The following is a 26871-nucleotide window of genomic DNA, read 5'->3' on the forward strand; positions in this document are numbered from 1 at the left end:
AAGTCTTGGATGAGAGGCCAACTTTCTACAGTTGAATGTCAGCAAGACCGAGGTTTTGCTGATTGGCTCGCTCCAGAGCCTCCACATCAGTATCAGCATCCACGGATGCACAGTGCCCCTCACCAAGCCAGTCAGGAACCTAGGCATCTTGTTTGACCCTCAACTGTTCTTTCACCCCCAACATCTGTGTCATGACCTGCTCTGCCTTCCCCCAGCTCCGCAACATTGCCCAACTCTGCCACTGCCTTCCCCCTCAGGCCGCCAAAACCCTCATACATGCTTTCATTACATCCAGACTCGACTACAGAAACTCCCTCATTGTTGGCCTCCCCAACTCTTCCCTCTACAAGCTGCAGATCATCCAGAACTCTGCACCTCCCTTTACCTCCTTCAAGGCACTCCTCAAGACCCTCCTCTTTGGCCACCCTCCTATCCTCTCTGCCCTCCACCCTCCCTGATCCCAACCTTCCCCCACTCGGGTCTTAATCCTTGACTGTTCAGTGCCTTGGGACATCCTCCCGATGTAAAAGGAGCTTTACAAATGTAATTTTGTATTGCATCAAATTGATTTGATGAAATGTATAACTTTGGTATGTTTAACCTTGTTAATCTTTTATTAAACTTTACTACTTAAAAGGAAATTTATGTCAGGTCATACTTCACTGTGCGTTACTAATTTATTAAATCCTTACAATGCAGATACATTCAAGGTAGTACATATTAGATGCAAGAATAGGAAACACAAGTAGTCTTAGTGAGATAGAACTTGCTAAGGTGTAAGCTGAAATAGAAATATGGGTGTTGGTTGACTCTTCGCTGTCGAAACAGGGACAAGGTAAAAAGGATGCATTGCTTAATCAGTTGAGTTTGGATCCCCAGATGTCATATTCAGGCTGTGCAATGCTCTGGTCAAACCATACCTGGAAACTACTGCAAACAGTTCTTGTCACCGTGCCATAAAGAACAGTCCAGGGCATAGAGACACTGCCGAGCAGAGCAACAAGGATGATCCCCAATTTTACAGAAATGGGCTATGAGCAACAATTAGACATGTCAGGGTTTTTCCATCTTGAGAAAAGGGAGGTATAGAGGTGTATACAATTTTAAAAGGCATTAAAAAAGTTCATCTAGATTAATACTTTAAGATTCAACAAAACATTAGAAGAAGACGTTTAAAGTTGCAAAGGACCTATACAACTCTAAACTTCTTGTTCTAAAAAGAACATAAGAACATAGGAATTAGGAGCAGGAGTAGGCCATTCGGGCCCTCGAGCCTGTGCCCCGCCATTCAATAAGATCATGGCTGATCTTCAGACCTAACTCTAATTACCTGCCTTATCCCCATATCCCCTAATCTCTCTGTGTTTTAAAAATCTATCAGTCTCAGCCTTGAAGATGTTCAAGGATTGACATCTACAGCCTTCTGGGGGAGTGAATTCCATAAATTCACTACCCTCTGAGTGAAGAAATGTTTCCTCAACTCTGTTCTAAAAGGCTGACCCTTAATTCTCTTACCAGGGGAAATAGACCCTCAGTGTCTACTTTATCAGCCCTTTAAGAATCTTATAAGTTCAGTAAGATTCCCCCCTAATTCTTCTGTATTCTCTAGAATACAGCCCCAGTTTATTCAGCCTCTCCTCATAGGTCAGTCCCCTCATCCCAGGCATTAACCGAGTGAATCTACACTGCACCCCCTCGAGGGCAAGTATGTCCTTTTTTAAATAAGGAAACCGAAACTGCACACAATACTCCAGGTGCGTTCTCACCAAAGCCCTATACAGTTGCAGTAAGACTTTCCTACTCTTGTACTCTAAACCTTTTGCAATGAACGCTAACATGCCGTCTTGTTGAATCGTAAAGTATTAATCTTAGGACAGACACCAGGTTTTTTCTTTACTCAGAGGTAATTATGAACTGGAACAGGTTGACAGGAAGGGTGGCTGATACCAGGACACGGTTTTAAAAAGCATTCTGATGCTATAATAGACAGAAGGTAGGGTGGGTAGTCTGAAAGGATGAGATTGGATGGACCAAATCTTGTGATCAGAGCAGGGCAATATGGCCAAGAGCTGGCCACTGATGGTGGAATGATAATGATAAGAATAATGATCCTTGCATTTGATGTAGCACCTTATCATGTCTTTGAGATGTCTCAAAGCGCTTCACAGAATATACTTAAAGTGAATTGACTCTATATTTTGTAGGTGAAACGCAGCAGCCAATTGCACACAACAGTGTCCCACAAACATTCCTGGATTGAAGTGACCAATTTATTTATTTTTTGGGGAAGGAATTATTACCTCTGGTCCAACCTTGCAAGAATGATGTTAAACCTGTTTCTTCCCTCCCGCACTCACCACCAGTACCACCATTCAACAATGCATAACCTAGACAAACATTAGCCCCATATATGAATCAGAAATCCTGTAGAGTAGTGGTTAGCTCACTCACCTCACAAGCGAGAGGACCCGGTTTTGAATCCGGGCGGAGTGATGCCTAAGGTAAGTTTCCTTACTTCACACACCTGTTTACTTAGCAGTAAGTAGGATTCTGATTGTTAGTCGATTACCGAATAAGCTTTCTGGGGGTAATAATCACTCCCCCAAAAATTTGGGTGTTAAATGCACGACTGTTTGTGGGACATTGCTGTGAGCTGTGTTTCACCCACAAAATAACGTAATCCCACTTTACAATATATTCTGTGAAGTGCTTTGAAACATCTCCATGAGGTGAAAAGGTGATATATCAAATGCAAGGATTATTATTATTATTTATTTAATATGGGATGGATTTAATATGGAGCGGGGGCAGGGTTAGTGTTGGGAGAAACATGACAGAGCATCAGAACAAAGCGGATGTGGGGGGTGGAGAACGAGAGGAGGAAGGAAAGAGAAGGGTGACCAGCTGTGCCAGTGCGAGGCAGACGTGTGCGGGGAAGGAGTGTGTCCTGAGTGAGGGACGATGATGCTGGGAGCTGTGCTCTGTACACTGGTCCTGTCAACCTCTGCCTCCCGTACGTACTTTCCAATCAGAAACCTGACTGGCTTTAATTACTGCTTTACCTTTTACTGCAATAATTACAGAGTTGTGTGTCAACTCGCAGAAATAAGATACTACATCGTGTCTGAGCCAGTCCTTGGTCCTCCACTGGAGCCCTCTACTTTAACCCCATTCCCTGCTCTCTCCCTATCATATCTGTACACAGTCATTGACAGTTGGATCTCTTTTTTCCTCCTCCCCTTAACCCAACCTGCCAAAGGTCTACCAGGCAGTGTGGTCCTAGCTCAACACGACCTGGGAAAGCTTGCCTGACAATACTGTCAGTGGAAAGCTATTCGGTTATAACTAGTTAAACTCTAACATTTATCCCAACTCACATTCTGGCGTCCCTAATCTTTGGCTCTTGCCAACTTGTGCCTGATACTGTGTGTGATTTGGCGAACAGGGTACGCCCCTCTGTGGAGAGAGCGCTCAGCCCATTCCAGTCAAACAGAAATTTCCATGTACAGGTGAAATTTTCAGCTGTTTGCTTTGAAGAATCTTGAGCACCGTGATGAGTTTCTTCTTGTATGAAACAACCAGCTGTCCACAAACAACGTGTCTGTGCTGGTCCTAGCTCTCACTGGAGCTCTCAATTCTAATCCAGTTTCTGGTGGATATTTTTCTCTACACGAACAGCCCAGTCTAACACCTCTCCACCCTCCCCCGACACCCTTTAATAGTCCTCTTCAAAGATCTGTCCAATTCCCTTTTATAGAATTGACAGACTTTGCCTTAATTCCGGTTTGTGCAGGGAATCCAACAATCCCAACCCCTCTGTGCAGGGAACATCACCATCATGTGGAAGGAAGGCTGGACTAGTGCTGTGTATATTAAATATACAAATTATAGGCCGGATTCACAGGGAAAGTATCAAAATGTCATTGATGTAAATGAGGGAGAGCGATATCGAGTGATTGGGGATCCGAGGAGGAACGACGCCACAATAGAGATAAACCAACTGAGGGGAGAGGACAATAATAAGCTGTTGTCCTGTCGTGTGGAGCTCCAGGGTGAGGACGGAAAGTTTGAAACTGGCCCCAAAACACGTCTGATTGTTACAGGTGAGGAATGATGGGAAGTGGGAATGAGACGTGACGTTCCTCACTGGGGCCGGAGTCAGTGGGAAGTGTCCCGTCCCAGGACGGGCAATAGAGAGGCAGTGTTCCCTGTGATGGACGGTGTGTAGCAGGGAGCTGACAGGTGACAGTGAGAGTCAATAAACAGTTACAACAACAAAACCTTCTCTTGTTTCCTCAACCCATCTTGACCACCAGAAGCTGGCTCTCTATTGGCTGGCGGTGGGAGGGTCGGTCAGTGATTGACAGAACGGATAAGCAATCGATTGGTAGAATTGATGAGATCAGCCCAATCAGAGCAGAGAGGAGGCACTGCTTCAGAGTGATTGGATGAGCAAAAACTGAGGGCCCTATTGTGGGCGGTGCCTGTGAGACATTGCATAGAGTTACATAGAATATACAGTACAGAAACAGACCATTTGGCCCAACTGGTCTATGCTGGTGTTTATGCTCCATGTGAGCAGGACACAGGCTCAGAGAGGCTGAGTGAGGAGCACAGGCCTGAGGGAGATGGTGCCATGAAGACCAGGTAACATATCCAGGATTTCACAGTGTGTAACATGTACTCTGTCACACTGACTGCTCTGCACTATTCCAATCCTGTTCCTGTCTCAGGTCATGAAGAGAAGCTCCGGTCAGTGACTGGTACCAAGGGAGGTGATGCCACACTGCCCTGCTCCTTCACCATCCCCAACACATACCAGAATCGTGCCACAGTCACAGTGCTTTGGAGGAGAGGGAGGCCACATGGGCAGCTGGTGTTTAATTACACTCTTGGCCTCACCGCCCACACCAACTCCGGGGAGTCAGAGACAGTGAATGAAGGAAATCGCTACAAGCTGGTCAGGAATGTGGGAGATGGAGACGCTTCCCTGAAGATCAGGGGCCTGGAGTTAAACGACACCGGACGGTATTTCTGTCACGTACACGTCATGTTTATAAAGGAAAGATACCTGAGGTACCAGCAGGACCAGGTGACACAGGATATGTTACGGCTGCAGGTTGCTGGTAAGAAATCTCTGTGGGACATGGAAATCTTCACCATCGCAACGTTAAGGACAAAGTTTGTCTCATTCCTTACCCTGTTCCTCATTTGTTAAAATTAGCACAAGAAAGCTCATTTTGAAATAGCAGAAACTTTAGTTTGTTACTGGGGGAAGGGTTTCTTACCACTTGTCTCATGTTAAGCCTGTAAGCCAAACCCATAATAAATAATACGATCCTAACCACAAAAGCAGAAGGAAACTTGCCAGACAAGCTGTGAGGTGTTTAATGACAAGCTGTGAGGTGTTTAATGACAAGCTGTGAGGTGTTTACAAGATCACAAGGTTAGTTGGGATGAAGAAGGTCCATCTGATCTCATCCCTCCAGAACACCCAACTATCCTCCCCCAATCAAAGCATCAAACTGCTTTGCAAAGGAGCCCAAGTATCCTGACCTACCACCGTTTCTGGCTACCTGTGCCCTGTGTGTGAAGAAAAACTTCCTGATGTCACCTACAAGGCCATTCACGGCCTCGCTCCCTCCTACCTCTCTGACCTACTATCCCCCTACCTTCCTGCCCGTACCCTCCGTTCCTCCGGGTCCGGTCTGCTCCACATCCCCCGCCCCAACCGCCCTACCATCGGTGGCCTTCAGCCTCTCAGCCCCGAGGCTCTGGAACTCTATCCCCCAGTGCCTTCTCCGCCTCCTCCCTTTCCTCCTTCAAGGCCGGTCTCAAGACCTTTCTCTTTGACCGAGCCTTCAGCTCCCCTCTCGACTCTCTACCCCCTCCTCGCTAACTCCCTTCCCTCCCCTCACCCCCTTCCCCCCCTCCTCGCTCCCTCCCTTCCCTTCCCTCCCCTCACCCTGACCATTTCCCCCCTGCCCGGGTCCTGACCCAATTGTACAGCGCCTTGGGACGTCCTCCCGACGTGAAAGGCGCTCTATAAATGGAATCTTGTTGTTGTTGTGTTGTTGTTGATGGGTTAGAGTAGAGAGCTCCAGTGGGGAGTGAGCACCAGCACAGACACTATGGGGAAAGTTGTTTGGTTAGAATAACTCTGTGTTTCTTTATACCTGAAGCTCCGGCCGTCATCCTGAGTCTGTCGTGTGCACAGCTGAGGGGGAACCACCGGCCAACATCACATGGATTGACCCCGAGAATAACACGCTGCCCACACGCCAGTCACACACGTACCAGACAAGCATCTAACCGTGGGGGAGATCCGGTGCCCGAGGCTGAGGGGAACTTACCGCTGTGTAGCTGAGAACACATAGGGCAGTGACGCCCGAGACATCCTCGCACCTGGACCACAGTGTGATGGGGACAGACAGAGTGATGGAGACAGACAGAGCAATGGGGACAGACAGAGTGATGGGGACAGACAGAATGATGGAGACAGACAGAGTGATGGGGACAGATACAATGATTGCAGCTTCATTATCATGATGCTGTGGCTGATGCCAGTAGCTAAATGTTTCTTTCTGTTGGTGATCGGGATCGTTCTAGTCAGAAAACCAAAGGTTTGTTGATTACCAGAAATGAGCCCAGAGCTGGGATGGGTTTGGGTTGAGGTGAAAGAGGTCTTTACTGTTATGAAGAGGACAGCACACCGTCCACTGAGTTGTTGGCCTCAATCTTGATTGTGAAAGAACATGTTCTGTGATGGGCAGAGTATCAATTGTGCCCGTCTCTGAAAATCCCTCCAGAAAATAATGATTAAGAAACAAAATGTTTGCCACCTTGTCAAAGGCTTCTTTAGACCCGAGCTGACTCCAAGTGAAAATCAAATTGGTCAATGCAGTGCGGCTGCCTTGGTAGCCTGGTTCCTGAGCCAGACATGTCCGCCATCCTCCAGGATGTTGCTTGATGCTGGACGAACTGGTCTGGCTCACTGGCAGAATTTGGAGGAACAGATTATTCACTGGGGCAGAGATTCAATTATGCATAAAAAAGCTCCAATGGGTGGATGGACGTAGGTGGACAAGCAGCGAGAAGCTTGAGACAGTGTTGGCAAAGGCCAATTATTGTAGCTAGTTATATTGTAGCTGTAACCCAATGGGCCCTGAACCTGGCCAGTCAGCATAGCATGCCTCTCATGGTAGCAAGAGAGCACTCTCACCTCTGAGTCATGAGTTGTGGGTTCAAGCCCTAAATCAGGACATGGGGAGTACTTAATTGTTGGAGATGGTGTCCTTCAGATGACTTGTTAAACAAGGTCCTATCTCCATGTCCAGTTGACTTTAAAGATCCCATCATTTTATTAGAAAAGAGAAGGGAGTTTTACTCTCCTGTTATCCTGGCTAATAATCCCACAAATAAAATTGGTCACTCACTTTACTTCTATTTTTGGGACATTGCTGCACATGAATTGGCTTCCGTATTCACCCACAAAATACACAGTCACTCCCATGTGGTGAGGAGACAATGCACCCAGTAGTCATTCCATGTAATACACCTGGTTCATCAAGCTCAGGATCTTGGTTTACAGTTACTGTTAATTGTGATGCTGCTTAACAAGTATAAAATTATCAACACAGGAAATTTCCCTAAGTTGTCTCAGGACTATTAACAGAAGCCAGTTCCACTCCTGGTTCAGTTGGTAACACACTCGCCTCTGGGACAGTAGGTCCCATGTTGGGACTTTGAGCTCATAGTCTGAGCTGATGCTCCAGTGCAATAGGAGAGGAACCACTGTATTATTGGACGTTTCGTCTTCTGATGAGATGTAAACCAAGGTGTTGTCTACACTTGTTCGGGTGGCTGTTTGTGGAACTTTGCAATGTCCAAATTGACTACTGTGTTTGCCTACAAATTGCTGATTGTCGTCAGATTAAATTCAATCAGTCAATAATTTTCTCTTTTCCCCATACAGACCAAGTGAAGATCATGCAACTCTGTTTTGCTGCTCTCTCCTTGCGTCTTACCCTTGGGGCTGAGTGACTGCTCATTGAATACCGCTACGATCTGGTACTCCGCTTCAATAAAGACAGTTTTTTCTTCAAGATGCTGTGTAGAGGTGTCACTGCTAATCTCGGGCCATATAAAGGTATCACTGATAATATGACCAGATTAGAGGTGTTCACTGCTAATATCTACATAGAGGTGTCATTGCTAATATCAGATGAGAGAATCCGATCTCTCAAGTTAAGTTTAGGTGATTTAGGGGCTTCTGAAGCTGAGGTTTTGATCTAAGGGTTAAGCTTTGCTCTGTATATTTTCTGCTGTTTCACAATAAAGCTTATTTGCTTTGATAAACTGTGTCTGTGATTCCAACTGAACCTCCTGGGGGTTGGTGGGGGAGGGGGGGGTGGCGTTGAAGAGGTAGATTTTTTGGTATTAAATTAGAGTACAATTTACACTCAAATGATAGATAGAGAGGGAGACGACTGCTGGAGAATAGTACAGAAAAAGGGATGGCGGAAATAAGTCAGCACAGAGACGATGTCCGAATGGACCACATGGTGATGTAGCTTGCTATGGTGCTCTTCCTACGTCACTTCCTGCAGAGTCAACAGAGGTCCCTCAGTCACACGCTATATAGTAATGTATAGAGCATCTCTTACATAGGAGAACGTCTTAAAGCTCTTCACAGATTGGGAGATACAAGCGTGGAAAACTGCTCACTTTCCTCTCTTGATAGTCAGGCACTTTGACTGTCACTCTTAGATCATAATAGGCACAACCAGAGACGTTTTTTTAGTCAGGGTTTGAAAGTTTAGATAACTCCTGTGAGGAAGCATTAACCTGATGGAAGAGAAGATAATTGGGGTCAGAGTAGAGAGCTCCAGAGGGGGAGCAAGCACCAGCACAGACACCATGGGCGAGAGAGAGAGCATGGAATGGGGTTAGAATAGAGAGCTCCAGTTGGGGACTGAGCACCAGCATGATAGGAGAGAATGGGCAATTGATGCAAGTGAATGATCAGAAGCACAACATGATGGGCCCTGAGGTATCTGAGCTTTAAGTGTTAGCAGTTTATGACATGAGCGTCATTGCGTGATTCTATCCTCATCACCCTTCAGGAAGAAGGGTAGGTGGTCTTGACTGTGATTAGGAGGAGGAAAACCCTTCCCAGGGGTGGGGCATGGGGGAGTCTGCTGGCCATTTCCAAGGCCTTGTTGCTACCTCTAGGCTGGATAACAGAGCACATTCCTGAGCCAGGCAAGTCCGCTGTATGCCCAAGAACTTGGCTTCCAACAACCTAATACCCCTCTGCCTTGCCCCCTCCCTTGCCTCCTTCAAGACCTGTCTCAAGTCCCTCTCCTCGACCGTGCCTTTGGTCACCCTACTACGCCTACCCTTCCCCCGCCCTCCACCCCTCCTGATCCCAACTACCAGCTCGCGTGTGGATCGCTGACTTTCCAGTGCCTTGGGACATCCTCCTGATGTGAAAGACGCTATACAAATGTAATTTATTGTTGTTGTCTCACACACAGACACAAAGTCAGACATTCGGTTGCACAGCTATCTCTATATCTCTCACACACTCTCGCTCTGTCTCTCACACACTCTCTCTCTGTCTCTCACACACTCTCTGTCTCTCTCATACTCTCTTTCTCTCACACACTCTCTCTGTTCCAGAGTGTTGAGGTAAAGATACTGAATGCCTGACCGCCATTAATGGGAAGTGCGGGGGATCTGAATCAGGCCGGTGTCCGCTGAGTGGAGGGAGTGGACAGCCTGATATGGGTTATGAGGTTGGAGAGGTAGGGGGGAGCAAGACCATGGAGGACCCTGAATGTAAGAACGAGGATTTTGTACTCGAGGAATGGGGAGCCAGTGGAGCCGGGCAAGAATGGGTGTGATAGGTTCCCGGAGCCTGGTGCAGGAGAGGACATGAGCTGCAGAGCTCTGAGTAATCTGCAGCTTGTGGAGGGAAGAGTTTGGAAATCCAGTGAGCAGGCAGTTGTCGTAGTCAAGCCGGGACGTAATGAAAGCGTGAGATCAGGGTCTCGGGGTCCTGCAGTGAGAGGCAGTGGCAGAGGCGGGCAATGTTGCGGAGGTGTGGAAAGGCGGAATGGGTCATGGCACGAATGTTGGGTTTGAAGGATAACTGAGGGTCGAGAAGGATACAGAGGTTTTGGATTGGCTCTGTGAGGTGAAGAGTGCAGCCATGAAGGCAGAGGGTAGTGGTGAATGGAGGGAAGTATACAGTGGTGTCCCCCAGGGGTGGTATTAGGCTCACTGCTCTTTTTGATATATGTGAATGACTTGGACTTGGGTATAAAGGGAATATCGTTCTCCTTACAGAAGGTTAAGGGGAGATTTAATAGAGGTTTCCAAAATTATGAGGGGTATTGATTTGAGTAGATAGGGAGAAACTTTTTCTACTGGCAGGCGGGTCGGTAACCAGGGCACATGATTTAAGATAATTTTCAAAAGAACTAGAGGGGAAGTGAGGACATTTTTTTTTACACAGAGAGTTGGTATGGTCTGGAATGCATTGCCTAAAAGGGTGGTGGAAACAAATGCAATATCAACTTTTAAAAGGGGAATAGATAGGTACTTGAAAAGGAAAGAGTTGCAGGAGTATGGGGAAAGAGCGGGGAGTGGAACTGATTGGTTAACTCTTCCAAGGAGCACGATGGGCTGAATGGCCTCCTTTTGTGCTGTAATATTCTATAATTCAAAGTTCTATAGAGACCCACACACACACACACACAGACAGATGGACACATACACAGAGCATTTGTCTCGGACACAGGTTTTATTGGTGGATACATTGGAAACATTACAGTGAAAATCAACGCAGACAACGATCATTACACAGCCCGATAGAGGGAGAGAGACAAAGAGAGAGAGAGAGTGTGTGTGAGAGAGAGAGAAAGTCGAATGTCTTCCTTCTGTGCTGTAAAATTCTCTGATTCTATGATCATTTTGGTGAATCTGCGCTGTATCCCCTGCAAGGCTAATATATCCTCCTGAGATGAGGTGCCTAAAACTAAACACAGTCTCCAGATGGGATCTGACCAAGGCTCTATACTCGATACTAAAAAAGTTGTTCCAATGGGGGAAGAGCTCACTATAATGCAGTACCAGTTGTCTGATGACCTCCCGAGTTCTCTCCCGTTCCGGCTTTTCCCCACACTGGAGAAGGATGCCAACAGCAAGCTGGTGGTGTACATGAAGTTGAGGTGCGATCTCCCCACCAAGACCCAGGCTCTCAACGTGAGGTCGGTCCCTCGAACAACAACCAGTCTCTCCCAGGGGCTGAGCAGCCCGGACCAGTCGGCGAGGCTGGAACTCGCCTCTCGGGCTGTACTGTGGCAGATCCCCAAATTCCCCGGAGGATCCCAACTCTCCGCACTCTTCAAGCTGGAGGTGGGGGGTCCGGGGGCAGCACAGATGATGGAGGTCGGACCCGCCTGTCTGAGCTTTGAGCTGCCGATGACCACCTGCTCGGGCCTCGCCATCCGATTTCTCCGTGTCTCCGGCCTCCAAGCCCCACATCGCTGGGTCAGGTACCTCACACACAGCCAGTCCTACATGGTGAGACTGTGAGGGGTTGGGAGGGCGGGGGGGGGGGGGGGGGGGGGCAGAGAGAGGGGGAGGGAGAGAGTAGGGGGGAAGTGGGGGAGAGAGAGAGACATAGTGGGGGGGAGGGGGGGGGGAGAGGGAGAGAGTGTGGGGGTAAGTGGGGGAGAGAGAGAGAGAGAGAGACAGAGGGGGGAGAGGGGAGAGAGAGTGGGGGAGAGAGACGGGGCAAGAGAGAGGGAGGGGGAGAGAGATAGTGTGGGGGGGGGGGGGAGAGAGGGGTGGGGAGGGGGAGAGAGAGCGCGGGGGGGTGAAGCGAGAGACAGACAGGCCCAAACCAGCCCTGTATTCCGTCCCTACTCCCCCTCCCTCCCTCCTCTCCCGTTGTCAGTGTGGTGTGGGGTGAGGGAGTTGGGCAGTGGGTGGGTGGGGAGTCCAGGGTGTGAGGCAGGGGAGGCTGGGGATCAGGGCCAGGCTGTGTGTGGGGGTCGCTGTGGGTAGTGGAGGGATTGACGGACGGTGTGAAGCCGTGAACAGAAAGGCCAGCGATGTCCCCCCCACCCCCACAGGCCGGAGACAGGACCCTCATCACATCACAGGACCACCCCCCCACCCAGGCTGTCAGTCTGTGACTGTCTGTCAGTGGAGTCCTGTAGCTCAGTGGTTAGAGCACTCGCTTTGGAAGCGAGAGACCTGAGTTCAATTCCAGGCAGAGGGCGAAACCTTGGGCAAGTTTCCTTACTCCACACAGAGCCTAATAATAATCCCTCCAAAACCAAAAACAATAATAAATTGGTCATTTTCAATCTACGACTGTTTGTGGGACATTGCTGTGCGCAATTGGCTGCCGCGTTCACCCACAAATATACAGTCAATTCACTTTACAGTGTGTTCTGTGAAGCGCTTTGGGACGTCCTCCCGACGTCAAAAGCGCTATATAAAATGCAAGGATTATTATTATTATTATTATACAACTTAAATATCGCTTGCTCACTTTTGTATCCCTTTGAGATAAAGGCTCTCTGCATCAGTGTACCAGCCTTTTGTGATTTGTGTACATGGACACCTAATTCCCTTTTGCTCCTCCACAGTTTTGAAAGTATTCTGATCTGGAATTCTTGGATCTAAAGTGGATAAACTCACACTTCCCCCACATTGAACTCTATCTGTCATAGTTCTGTCCACTCACTTAACCTGTCCATGTCCGTTTGTAACTTCCTGCCTCCATTTACATAATTTATCCCATCTCCCAATTGAAGTGTCATCTGCAAATTTGGATATATAGCCCTCTGTTCCTTCATCCACGTCATTGATATATAAATGTGAAGAGCTGAGGCCCCAATAACAATCCCTGGGGAACCCAACTTGTTACTTCCTTCTAATTAGAGAACGTACCATTACTCTCTGCCTCCCAACCAATTACCAACCCCTCTAACGTGGTTATCTCCAATTCTGTGCCCTTTCATTTTTACTATTAATCTCTGGTGTAGCACCTTATCAAATGCTTTCTGAAAGTCCACATAAATAACATCCAAAGGCACTCCCTTCTCCACAATGCTCGTGATCTCCTCAAAGAAGTCAACTAGATTAGTTAGATATGATCTACCCGTCACAAGCCATGTTGACTCTCCCTAATCAGCTCAGACCTCAGGGTGTATCTCATACCCTCCATCACAGAGAGGCTCTGAATGGAAACAACAACAAAAAAAATACATTTGTACAGCGCTTTTCACATCGGGTGTCGTCTCAAAAAATATAACAACCACAGGAAAAAATTGCACAAAACAACAAAAAGAAGTCTTCAATAAATTATGTAGCAGCATTTTGGACAGTAGGACAACAAAAACAACTTGCATTTATATAGGGTACCTCACGCATCCCAGAGAGCTTAAAGTGCCCAGAGCTCGACGCTTGATGTCGAGGTTTTTCCAGCTGGTGGTGGTGGGGTGGGAAGTTGGTGGAGGGGAAACACGGAGACAATTACCCAGAGGCAAGACTCTGCCCTTGTTAGAACTGTAGCTTTTTCCTTCTCCAAATTGTATTTGTGCAAGTAAGATGATAGGGTTCATGTGGCTGCAGTCAGATGCACATCATCATCGCAATCCGAGGCACACCCTTGCAGCCGGTCATGCTCGCGTCCCAGATTAGCCTCCCAGCACAGGAGTTTGCCAGTCACTGTGGAAGGCAGACGCTCGCTGTGTTCATCGATCAGTTCATCATTATGTCGAATTGATGTCATCCTCTGAAAGGGAAACGGAGGTGGTTTTGAGTACCTAAAATGCTAGAATTTAGATGCTGGTGAGAAAGTAATGATAATAATCCCTGCATTTGTATTGCGCCTTATCATTTCATTGAGATGTCTCCAAGCGCTTCACAGACATATACTGTAAAGTGCAGTGACTGCGTATTTTGTGCAGGAAACACGGCAGCCAATTGCGCACATCAGTGTCCCACAAACAGTCGGGAATTGAGTAATCACATTTTTTTTGAAGGAATTATTACCCGAGGAAAGTGATCCTCCAATCCACTAACAACCAGGTTCCTACTTACTGCTGGATAAACAAAGGTATGTGGAGTAAAGAAACTTGCCTAAGATTTTGCCCTGCCCTGGAAAATGACTTTCGAATACACTAGGGTGGCAGGACAAGAGGTCTCAGGATCGTGGTGAGGGAGGGGCAATTTTGAAGGTGGCAGGACAGGTAGATAAAGCTATTAAAAAAGCATACGGGATACTAGGCTTCTCTTCAACCGTGCCTTCAGCTCCCCTCTCGACTCTCTACCCCCTCCTCGCTCCCTCCCTTCCCTCCCCTGACCATTTTCCCCCTGCTCGGGTACAGCGCCTTGGGACGTACTCCCGACAGGCGCTCTATAAATGCAATCCTGTTGTTGTTATAAATAGGGGCATAGAATACAAAAGTCAGGAAATTATGATCAACTTTTATATAAAACACTGGTTAGGCCTCAGCGAGAGACTATGTTCAGTTCTGGTTCCATGATCCCTTGATACCATGACCTAACAAATATATATCCATCTCATTCTTGAAAATGTGAATGGATCCAGCATCCAGCATCCACAGCCTTTCGGAGGAGAGAAAGCAAGAGTGAAAAATCGACTCCTATTTTGTCTCCTAAATTTAAGATGATGCTCCTTGTTCTGGATTCCCCACCAGAGGAAATAGTTTCTCTGTAGCTGCCCTATCGAATCCCTTTATCATTTTAAACACCTCAGATAGACTGTCAGCCAGACCACCGTTCTCTTTTCGAATAGTAGCTTGGTATATTTAACATCCACCTGAACAGGCAGACGGGATCTCAATTTAACGTTTCATCTGAAGGTTGGATATATTTATATATCTTATATATAACATTATATTGGATGGATACGTATATATTGGATAGGATGGCCAGAGCGATAAGAGGGGGCTCACTCAGCACCCGCGTCCCCCCCAATCTATCCACAGGCATATCTTTAAGGGAGGGGAAAGCCTCGAGGAGGACCACAGACAGTCCGCCAAGTAGACTCAACCAGGGGCACCCGCCGACCCCCTCTTGCCCCCCTCCCAACTCGTTATCAGTGCCCGCCCACTTTCTCGTCGGGCATCTTCACCTCTGATTGGCTGATCCACTTGTCGGCCTTCAGGTGAAGACGGGCAAAGAGTGGGTGAGGCAGAGGGAATCCCTTGTGCGTGAATCCTCAAAGCACTGAGGATAGGTGAGTGGGAGTAGTGGGACAGAAAGGGAGCCATTNAGTGAGGGGTCAGGAGTGCCAACGTAAAAGCTGAGACTAGGAGCAAGGGCCCAGTGTAGGGTTGAGGGTAGAAGATGGGGCCAGGTCTAGACTGGCTCACAGGGGAGAACGGGAGGACAGACTCGCCTCTGAGTCTGCTTGATGGGATCCCAGATGTTGCAATTCCCAAATAACTTTTTATTCCCACCCGGCCTCCCCAGGCACCAACAGCCCCTCCCCAGGCATCTGGATCACTCCTGCCCCCCGCCATCTGCCCTCTCCCCCTCCCTAGTTGTCTGGCGCCCCCAGGCCCCTGCCCCCACCACCCTCCAGCTATCAAGGCTCTCTCCCCACCTACACAGCTGCCTGGAGTCAGACCTGTCCCTTGTCCCCACATTGCAAATCTAATTGCCCTCAATCACACAGTGTTTCTGGGGCAGACAGAGCAAAACTCGTGATTGCACCTTTATCCCCATTCAAACACATTTGTAAAAGAGACGAGAAGAGAAATGGGAACCTACCGGGTGGCCCACGGTGTAACTTCCTTTATCTGTCGGAGGAATAAAGAGACACTGTAATCAACTCAGTCAATTTATTTACTATAGACCTGAAATTCCACCAAGTCTCAGTCTGTGAGGGGTTTTGTTTTGTTTTAAAATTTATGATTGTGCATAATTGTGAATAAATTCTATATGTAGTCTATAGTTTGGGACATGACATGTACATGCGACTGCCAGGATGTTGGAAGGCAAATTAGATGGACCTTGGTCTTCTTTTGTCTAGGAATTCTTGTGCTCTTATGTAGATGGAAGCTGGTTTCTTTATAAGAAACTGTGGAAAACACAGCTGAGACCAAGTGTAATTTCAGAATATAACACATTAAGATATCTTAAAGCTCTTCACAAGAAACAGCAGTGGAGTTCCGTTATAAGGTGGGTCCAGCGAATCTCTATAACATTTGGCGCACAACAAGATCCCTGAATTGAACAAACAACTATTCTGGGGAGATTAATAATAATAATAATCCTTGCATCTGATGCAGTGCCTTATCACGTCATTGAGAAATCTCAAAACGCTTCACTGAATATAATGTAAAGTGGATTAACTGTGTATTTTGTGGGCAAAACGCAGTAGCCAATTGCGCACAGCAGTGTCCACAAACAGTTGTGAATGGAGTGTACAATTTATTTTAACAAAGGGTTTACTACCGCGGAAAACAATCTGCCAATTGACTAACATACTTACTGCTAAATAAACAGAGATGGGTGGAGTAAGAAAACTTTCCAAAAGTTTCGCCCTGCCCAGGAACCGTACCTGGATCATCTCGCCTGCGAGGGAGTGCGCTAACCACTACGCTACAGGACTACACATAGTCGGCCAGACCGGGCACTGGGAGAAACTCAGTTTCTTTTCTAGTAGCACCACGGAATCTTTAAAGTCTAAACAGGGCGCTGACAGGAGCTCGGTTTAATGTCTCATCTGAAAGACAACACCTCCGACAATCCGGTGCTCCCTCTGGCATTGCCCAGGGTTATCATCCTGGTCGGTGAGCTCAGAGTCCCTGACAACACAAGTGGTGGTGGTGGGTGGGGGGGGGGCGGTGGAAGGCAGGGGACTGAACCAACCATCTTGTGCCCCCGAGATGACAGCACGAGTCACTGAGCCAGGCTGACACAATACGGCTGAACTCTTAAACTAACTTGCGAATGGATTTGGGACCAAGCAAGAGAAAGTCGATGGCAATAACCCACCTTTCTTCGCCCTCCAGATGAAGACTCCAACCGCGAGGAGAATGATCAGAAGGACTGTAGAGACACAGATGATGACCAAGAGTAATTCAAAGCTCAGCATCACCTCGTTGCCTTGGTAATAGACGGAGCGGGATGTGGTACCCAGCTGGTTAGTGACTGTGCAGGTATAGTTACCGGTGACCTGCGGATTGTGCGCCCAGCTCTCGATCCGGTAGTGGTCCAGTATGCGAGTGACGGAGGTCTGGTTGCCTCTGGGGTTGGTCCAAGTAATAGTGGGTCTAGGATTGCCCTCCGCGGTGCATGTCAGGATCTGGTGAGTCTGGTTCACTCTGTGCTGCGTCAGGTTCAGGATCTCGGGCTGACCTGGCACCGGGACAGGAAGTGGAATCAATGAAACATGTTTGGCAAAACCACGGAAACACATGGAGTCTCCCACCAACCACAAACAGCAGCGTGTGTTTACACAATGTTCTTCAACCGGGGTAGCATCTGGGGGCGCTTAACAGTGGCGGAGCTTGACATCGAGTCGGGAGGAGGGGAGAGGTAACTATAAGCATGGTCGAAGAGGCGTGATCTGAAGATGGGGAAGGAGGGACCGTGGCAAAGAGTTCCAGAATTTGTGGGCATAGTGGCTGAAAGCATGGACGCTGATGGTGGAGCGAGGGGATGAGAGATAAGCAGAAGGCTGTAGGAGCAAAGGGATGGGTAGAGGAGGGGTTGGCAAACCAAAATTCAACCAAACTACCAAGAGGTCCACACATGTATGTTTTGCATTTGGCCGTAATGGAATGAATGTTCTCTCTCCTGTGGAGGAACCTCCATCTAAACCCAGACCTTATCAGGTGGAGATTGGAAAGAGGGGAGGGCATGGAGGTATCTACTAGACTTTAACCAGTCAAGTAATGTCAACTTACATGTAGAACAATAATAATCTTTGCATTTGATTCGGCGACTTATCACGTCATTGAGACGTCTCAAAACCTCACAGAATATACTATAAAGTCGATTGACTGTGGGTTTTGTGGGTGAAACGTGGCAACCAATTGTACTCAGCAGAGTGTCCCACAAACAGTCGTTGCTGAGTGACCAAATTATTAATTCATCTTTTTTGAAGCAATTATTATCACTGGTAAAGCGATCCATCAATCGGCTGTCAACTAGGTTTCTACTTACTACTAAGTAATAGAGACGTGTGGAGGAGGAAACTCGCTTAACGTTTCGCCCCAAACGGGAATCAAATTCTTAAATTGGTCTTATTTGTGTAAAATCAGCAATAAAACGCCTTCCAAACTGAAACTGGATTCAATAATTTTACACAAATCGGTGTCATTAACGAGTAACTTTTTAACGTTTTAACAATTTTAAGATAAAATGGTTGCACAGGCTGAGATTAGACCGCAGGCTTCAGGAGAGTAGTGGGTTTAGACCGGGTGGCTCATCCGTCTCAGCAGTCTGGTTCCTCCCCTAATGTGGTCCTTGCCGGGCAACACTACCAACAACAACTTGCAAATATATAGAGCGCTGTATGTAGGATAGCGTCTCAGAATGCTGCACCATTGATGGGGTTAGACACCGAGTGAGGGGACTATTTGGTTGAATAGGGAAGTCTTAAGGAGGGATTTAAAGATAGATAAAAAGAGACTGAGGTGGAGAGATTGAGGCAGAGATTTCCAGAGGTTATGGGTATGAAGCAGCGGGAAGCAGTGACTGAAGCAGCGGGAAGCTTACTAGAAAAAATATGGTGAAAACGATTGCAGAGGGGAGATTTAATGGCAGATAGAAAGAGGGCGAGACAGAGGGGTAGAGGGAGGGGGTAGAGGGAGGGAGTTCCAGAAGTAGTAGCTGATAATTCGGCCCAACAATGGGGCAGAGGGGGATAAGCAGAAGAGTGGTGCAGGTGTAGATTAGAGAGATAGAGAGGTGCCAGGGAGTGAAGAGACCCATCTGGCGATGATAGGGTGGGCCAGGTGGGGGACGTGGAACAGGCCAGAGCCTGCTGAGTGGCGTCAGCTGACAGGTTGGTATGGAGTAACAGATCAGAGATAGGGAGGAGCAAGGGCGTGGAGGGTTTTCAAGGTGAGGACGAAGATTTTGAACTGCATTGCTGTTGGATGGGGAGGCAGTGGAACTGGGTGAGGGTGGGAGTGAAGTGATAGAGCTTTTGAGCCAGGTGCCAGAGAGGACATGAGCTGCAGAGTTCTGGATGATCTGCAGCTTGTGGCAGGAAGAGTTGGGGAGGCCGACGAGCAGGGAGTTGGAGCACTTGAGCCCAGATGTAATAAATGTGTGGATGAGGGTCTCACAAGCCTGAGGGGAGAGGAAGTGGCAGAGTCGGGTTGATGTTGGCGAGTTGGGGAAAGGTAGAACGGGTCATGACACAGATATGGGGTAGTCTGGTTACATGGACATGTACCTGTCACCTCCAGGGTGATTCCCGGGTTGCTCTCATGCTTGGACGTGTAGATCAGTTTCCGGGAGACTTCCACACGGCAGAAATACTGATCATTGTCCTCCAGCTCTGCCCAGTCCAGCTGGAGGGAGGCGTCCTGCTCTCTGGGGTTCCCGACCAGCGTGTAGCGCTCTCTTGCGTTCACCTTTATCAAGGTCTCGTTATTGGCGCTGTTCACGGAGTGGAATATAACCGGCCCCTCGAAGAATTTCCTCGTCCTCCAAAGCACGGTGATCTCCACTGTGGTGTAGTGAGCGAAGGAGGAGTTGAACTTACAGGGCAGGATAACGGGGGCGCCCAGCCTGCCGCTCACTCTGCTCGGGACCCGTACCTTGACATCCACCTGCACGCTGACTGTTCGCCGACAAACACACCAAACAGGTAAGATTATAATTATAATAATAATAATTCTTGCATTTGATAATCCTTACGCCTTATCACATCGTTGAGACGTCTCAAAGCGCTTCACAGAAATACTGCAAAGTGAATTTCCTGTGTATTTTGGCGATAGCCAATTACGCACCGCAGTGTCCCACAAATAGTGGTGGATTGAGTGATTATTTTTTTTAAGGGATTATTATCGGCAGTAAAGTGATCTGTCAATCTGTCAAGCAGTGGTTCCTGCTTACTGCTAGGCAAACAGAGGCATAAGGAAACTTGCCTAACTTTTCACCCTGCCCGGAAATGGAACCCTAGTCCCAAGACCGGTTTGGTTTGGATGACGAAGACCCTTTGGCCATTTGATCACATTCCCTCCTGACCATCCTCTTATCACAGCATCCAAGACCTGACCTCAACCGCAAACTGATAACCAGTTCCTCATTTGTCAACACCTACTTCCTGACTGTTCCACTAACTATGGAAGCAAGCTCTCTTATGAGTCAGATCAATTGAAGTGGTCACACGTGTGCCTCTGGGTATGAGAGCTGTGAATTTAAGCCCCATGGTAATAACAACAGCCCTTCTCTTCATATTATTGTAATAATCCTTACATTTGATACAGCGCCTTTCATGTCAGTAAGGCGTGCAAAAGTGCTTTACAGGATATACTGTACAGTGTAGTGACTGTTTTTCAGTCATATGCGATAGCACAATAATTTCCCCCAGACTGTTGGCCAGGATACTGATATAGAGAAACCTCCTCCTTCTTTAACGGGATATTTAGTGTCCACCTGATCAGGCAGATAGAACCTCTGTTTAACATCTCCTTTGAAGGATGGCACCTCTGACAATGAATTGCATTGGAATATCATCTTAGAGTGTGATTCCAAGTCCCGACGTGGGGCTTGAACATACAACCTTCTGACTCATAGTCAAGAATGCTCCACTGAGCTATTCGCCCACAAAATACAGTCACTGCAGTGAACAGCAATTACTGTGATTCACTTGAGATGCACTAAAACCTGGCTGGACCAATGGAGTTGGGGATAGGGGGTGGGGGGGGAAATCCAGTCTGACCAGCTGGAATCCTATGAGTAGAAGATAGTTTGCGGAGTCCTGTAGCTCAGTGGTTAGAGCACTCGCCACCCAAGCGAGAGGACCTGGGTTTGACTCCTGGGCAGAGCCAAACCTTGGGCTAGTTTTCTTACCCCACACGCCTCTGGCTATCTAGCAGTAAGTAGGAACCGGGTTGTTTGATGATTGCCGGGTCACTTTTCTAGGGATAACAACCCCTTCAATAAATAATAATAATGACTGTTCATGGGAAGCTGCTGTGGGCAGTTGCTTATCGCATTTCGCCCACAAAATATACACGCAATTCACTTCACAGTATATTCTGTGAAATGCTTTGAGACGTCTTGAAGACATGATAAGGCGCTACATCAAACTGTAGGCCAGCGAGCACGGTGAGGATGGGGTGGGTGAGAGTAGACTGGGCCAGTGTCTGTGTGTGAGAGGAGACTGAGACAGTGTCTGTGTGTGAGAGGAGATTGAGCCAGTGTCTGTGTGTGAGAGGAGACTGAGACAGTGTCTGTGTGTGAGAGGAGACTGAGACAGTGTCTGTGTGTGAGAGGAAACTGAGCCAGTCTGTGTGTGAGAGAGGAAACTGAGCAAATGTCTGTGTGTGAGAGAGGAAACTGAGCAAGTGTCTGTGTAGGTGAGAGGAAACTGAGCCAGTGTCTGTGTGTGTGAGGAGACTGGGATAGTTTTTTAGGAGAGTTTGTTTTCTGTTCTGAGTTAAATCTGAATTCCTGATACCAAAGTCCAGAGAGCTGGGTGTTCAGTGTATTTCAGATCCATAAATAATAATAATAATCCTTGCATTTGATATAGCGCTTTTCACGTCGGGAGGACGTCCCAAAGCGCTTCACAGAACACACTGTAAAGTGAATTGACTGTATATTTGTGGGCGAACGCGGCAGCCAATTGCGCACATCAATGTCCCACAAACAGTCGCAGATTGAAAATGACCAATTTATTATTGTTTTTGGTTTTGGAGGGATTATTATTAGGCTCTGTGTGGAGTAAGGAAACTTGCCCGAGGTTTCGCCCTCTGCCTGGAATTGAACTCAGGTCTCTCACTTGCAAAGCGAGTGCTCTAACCACTGAGCTACAGGACTCCACATCTAGATTTAGATGTTACAGGCACTGTACCAAATGCTAGTAATATTATTTATTGAAACTTTCTCCCTCGCCCTTCCCCAATCCTCTCTTGTGGTCATTTGTGAGCTTTTAACTTCTGTGATCTTACAGCTGAACTTCCTGAAAAAAAAACAATGATATCAGACTGGGTTGACCAGCAGACTATGGAGGTGAGGTGGGGGGGAGATGGGTCACGGGGATGCTATCAACCAAGAGGAAACGAAAACCTCCATTCATGGCCTCGTGATCAAAAAATGCAATGAGTAATGTGGGGAACTATTCCCGGCTGCTCTATGTAGTCATTTTGTTCAGCCAGCTCTATGTAGTCATTTTGTGTGGCCGACTGCTATAATGACCCAGCGACGTTAGTATAAAAACAGAGAATAAAGAATAATAATTTGGTCACGCAATCCACAACTGTTTTTGGGACACAATTGGCTGCCTGCCTTTCGCCCTCAAAATGTACAGTCGATTCACTTTACGATGTATTCTGTGAATCGCTTTGACACCTCTCGAAGACGTGAGAAGGTGCTTTATCAAATGCAAGTATTATTACACAGCAGCCCCCTACTCCCCATGCCCTGCACTTCTCCGTCTCTGCTCTTCCCTCATTCTCACTCGCTACAAGAACCTTCCCCAATTACGAAACTTGCTCTATGGAATTCCCAGTCCCCTAAAAATTCCACCTCTATTAAAAGTCTGTCGGACATGTCTTTGAACATTCCCTCAAACTTCCCCAACTCACCAGCCCTCTTCCTCGTCCGTTGTTGTGAATAGCTTTGAGTTCTTTATCTACCACTCCCTCCTCTTTCACACTGTTTATCCTACTGACCTAATTTCAGAGAGCATTAGGCACAGACTGGCAAGATCCAAGGCTTGGGGACTGCACACTATGGGGTCAGACCAGTCACTGGAGGCAGGGAATCCTCCCACTCAACCCCTGTTAACTCTGCAAGCCAAAACCCGAACGGGAAGGGTGGTTATAGCTGGACAAGCAGAGGGAAAGCTTGCCAGACAGCGCTCTGAATGGCAAGGCTATGTAGATTTAGCTGCTTAGACTCCAGCAGTTAACCCAACGCACACTCTGGGGTGCATGGGCAAAGCACGATGTCTCCCTTCAGGGAGAGAGAGTGCATTCCATTCCAACAATCTATTTCTTGAATTTAATAATAATATAACAATCCTTGCATTTGATGTAGCGCTTTTTACGTCTTCTCGATGTCTCAAAGCGCCTCACAGAACACACTGTAAAGTGAACTGACTGTATATTTGTGGGCGAACGCGGCAGCCAATTGCGCACAGCAATGTCCCTCAAACAGTCGTGGATTGAAAACGACCAATTTATTATTGTTTTTGGTTTTGGAGGGATTATTATTAGGCTCTGTGTGGGGTAAGGAAACTTGCCCAAGGTTTCGCCCTCTGCCTGGAATTGAACCCAGGTTTGATTTGGAGACTCTTTAAACAACGGTGATGGGTTTCCGTGCGGGTCAGACACCCGGCTGGGAAACAAAAATCTCACGACGTTCAGGCTCCCACTCCTTCCCCAAAGCACTTTGTGAAAGGAGCTGTGGAAACTACAAAGAGCTGTTTATCCTGTGCAAATATCGGCAGATAAATGCAAATCATTTACTTTGGATAAAACGATCATAACTAGAGAAAACGCTAGCAAGTAATGGAAACTGTGTCCAGTCTGCTGCCCTCCTTCCATATAATAATAATAATGATAATTCTTAGCTTGCGCAGCGTTTATAACATCAAAACATCTCGGAGGGCTTCACTGGGCATTTCAGTCCAGTGCAGTGATCATACATCTCTAGACAAAGGTGGCAGCCAATTTGAGCACAGAAATCAGCTGGGAAGTTAATGAGTGATTAACCTGCCCGCTTAGATGTTCTTTTCCAACAGTGTTGGGAGATTGCCAAGATCTGTCCCTCATTTCCTCTCTCTTTGGTCGGCCTGCAAAATGCCAAATATGTTCCTTTTCGCAGGAATTTGTTTGCGGAACCAACAACAGGCCCCACCCAAGACTTTCTCGTCACGTAATCGTGAGCCTGCTGTGAATTTCCATCATATTTGTACGTTTCCTGTTTCACTTGATCCCTGACAGAGAATTATTATAATAATCTTTGCACTTGACTTAGCGCCTTATCACGTCTTTGTGACGTCTCAAAGCTCTTCACAGCATATACTGAAAAGTGAATTGACTGTATATTTTATGGATGAAACACAGCAGCCAATTGCACACACCAGCGTCCCACAAACAGTCGAGGATTGGGTGACCAAATTATTATATTTGGAAGGGGGATATTATTCTCAACGGAAAGTCTTTCGACAATTGACTAAACAACCAACTTCCTACTAACTGCTGGATAAACTGTGCATGTTGAGTAGTCAGGCTGAGCTACGGTTTCGCCCTACTATCGCTGATTACTATCAAACCCAGATCCTATCGCTTGTGAGATGAACACTCTAACCATTACCCACTGCAGGAACTAAACCCTTTACACTCAGCGAAAAAAATGTTAACCCACAAACTACAACGGTTTCAAGCACAACACAAGAAGTCTTTGTATAAAATGCACGGTGTTTAAAAAAAACAAAGCTGTTCAGCAATTTTATTGCTGAAAGTCCGATTAAAACAGACTCACTCATCTGTGTGAGTCACTCACTCATCACTCATCTGAGTGAGTCAGTTCTAAGTCAGATTAAAACAGATGGAAGCCATAGGAAAGCCGAGACACCGGGCAGTCAGTAGCCCGCAGCACATTTATCTGATATTCTCAAATCAATCTTAATCTCTAGTGCGGACGCCTTTTCCCTTAAAACACTGACAGCCAATTCCCTGTAAACACAGGGCCTTTCCCTGCTCAGTCTCGGGCACCAAAAGAAATGGATAGGACGTTGGGAATCCCAATGTAACTATAATTGATGTCCACCTGTTTATCCCTGGAGGGTTTCAAACCCTCAGTAAATTACTTACCGGTGTTACGGACAATCAGGGCTGCCAGGATCAAGCGAAGAGCAGTCATTTTCACCCACAAGATTGCAGGGAGTTCAGTCGGTTTAAAATTCCGTACTGTATACAAACCAGGAAATGGTAGCTCTATATCTGTAGTTGTTTCAGACCAATCAAAGGCGTTGTTTGGGTACGGCTGAGGTCATATCACTAAAAAAAAAACCCTGTTCAAATTCCCCTCAGTGATCTCACAGTCAGGTGCACACGTAACTCGCTCACAAAGGCATTAGCATTCTGGTTTGGAAAATTTGGGGCTGGGTATTTTTGCAGCACTCACTTTCAAATAGGCCTGAAATACGCTACGCAGGATTTCCAACAACTTGTTTTTAGCCCTGCGAGTTTCTTCAAAAACACATTTCGATCACTGAATCCACGAATGTTTGTGGGCGACTGCGGTGGACATTTAGCTTCGGCGTTTCGCCCACAAAATGCAGTCACTCCACTTTACAGTGTATCCTGGGAAGCGCTTTGAGATGTCTCAAAGATGTGATAAGGTGCTACAACAACAACTACAACAACTTGGATTTATACAGCGCCCTCCGCGTCCGCGCCGGACGGCGTCTCAGAGCGCTTTACAGTTTAGGATACCGGGGCCGAGCCGGGGGGAGGGGGGGGGGGAAGGTGACCAAAGGCGCGGTCGAAAAGAAAGATGCAAGGATTATTATTATTTATAACGACTTATCCGAAGGACGGCACCACTGACAGTGTAGCACTCCCCCAGCACTCTATTGCGGTGTTTCCCGAGACTGTGAGTTGAAGGCCCCATGTTGGGACCTTGATTGAGTTCATAATACACGCTGACATTTCTTGGTGCGCAGTTTAACACTTTAATTTAATTCCTTTGATTTAAATTGAAATCTCACAAAAGGCATTGCAGGGAATAGCTACCAAGTGTAGTGACTGCAGGGCAAAAGCAGCCCTGATTTGTACACAGCAACGTCTCACACGCAGCCTTGGAGAGACTGACCAATTTTATCGAAGGATTGTCAGCCAGGAACCCCGGGTGAAACTCCCATCTTTTTTATTTTATTAATAATAATAATCCTCGCATTTGATATAGCATCTGATCACATCGTTGAGACTCGCAAGTGATTCACCGGATACACTGTAAAGTGGATAGCCTGTGCGTTTTGTGCCTTCACCTCCCCTCTCGACTCTCTACCCCCTCCTCGTCCCTCCCTTCCCTCCCCTCACCCTGACCAGCTCCCCTCTGCTCGGGTCCCAACCCAACTGTGCAGCACCTTGGGACGTCCTCCCGACGTGAAAGGCGCTCTATAAATACAATCTTGTTGTTGTTGTTGCTGAAACGTGGCAGCCATTTGCGCGTAGTAATGTTACACGACACAACAGTGACCAATTTTTTTTATTTGGGTGGGGGTTTGTTGGCCAGGACACTGGGAGATAGAAACTGCATTCTCCTGTTGGATAGCGCCACGGGATCGTTAACATCCACCTGAACGAGCAGACTCAGTTTAACTTCTCATCTGAAGGACAGCACCTCCGGCAACGCAGCACAATAATAATTTAATAAATGTTTAACAACATTTTAACAATAGTGTTGTAGGTGTTGAACATCCGCCCAAACAAGACACAGACAGGATCTGGGTTTGACATCACATCAGGCAGAAGGCAGGTGTGTAACATTCGGGTTTCCCCCAATACTTCTCTGCAGATACTGACTGTAAAGAACACGAACTCTGGGGAGACGAGTGGGGGAGAAATTCACAAAAATTTGGAGGGTTATTTTGGGGGAAGTTTGGGAGTGTAA

At 47.2% G+C, this 26871-nt stretch overlaps 2 protein-coding genes across 2 annotated transcripts; one reads left to right on the plus strand and one right to left on the minus strand.

Moving 5' to 3' along the window:
- Positions 1–10951: 10951 nt before the first annotated feature.
- On the plus strand, positions 10952–11604 carry LOC103188799 (adaptor related protein complex 4 subunit mu 1). The gene has a single exon (XM_007908910.2). The coding sequence runs from the start codon at positions 11062–11064 to the stop codon at positions 11602–11604; it is 543 nt and encodes a 180-aa protein (XP_007907101.2). The 5' UTR covers positions 10952–11061.
- An 896-nt stretch (positions 11605–12500) lies between these two features.
- LOC103188798 (sialic acid-binding Ig-like lectin 15) lies at positions 12501–25137 on the minus strand. Its single transcript, XM_042336173.1, has 5 exons — positions 25068–25137; positions 19469–19858; positions 17056–17418; positions 15826–15854; positions 12501–13820 (listed from the first exon to the last, which is right to left on the minus strand). Exons 1-5 carry the CDS (start codon positions 25114–25116, stop codon positions 13797–13799), a joined length of 855 nt encoding a protein of 284 aa, XP_042192107.1. The 5' UTR covers positions 25117–25137; the 3' UTR covers positions 12501–13796.
- Positions 25138–26871: the final 1734 nt, after the last annotated feature.

This window comes from Callorhinchus milii, unplaced genomic scaffold, assembly GCF_018977255.1.
Source record: "Callorhinchus milii isolate IMCB2004 unplaced genomic scaffold, IMCB_Cmil_1.0 Scaffold1, whole genome shotgun sequence".
NCBI lineage: Eukaryota > Metazoa > Chordata > Chondrichthyes > Chimaeriformes > Callorhinchidae > Callorhinchus > Callorhinchus milii.

What these genes read in the sequence shown, in the direction of transcription:
- LOC103188799 (XM_007908910.2), top strand. Translation starts at nt 11,062, where the DNA reads ATGGGATCTGACCAAGGCTCTATACTCGATACTAAAAAAGTTGTTCCA.
- LOC103188798 (XM_042336173.1), bottom strand. Translation starts at nt 25,116, where the DNA reads ATGACTGCTCTTCGCTTGATCCTGGCAGCCCTGATTGTCCGTAACACC. An exon ending in CATCTGGAGGGCGAAGAAAG is followed by an intron (nt 15,855 to 17,055) that starts GTGGGTTATTGC and finishes TTCCTCCGACAG; the next exon opens with ATAAAGGAAGTTACACCGTG. An exon ending in GTTACACCGTGGGCCACCCG is followed by an intron (nt 13,821 to 15,825) that starts GTAGGTTCCCAT and finishes GTTTCCCTTTCA; the next exon opens with GAGGATGACATCAATTCGAC.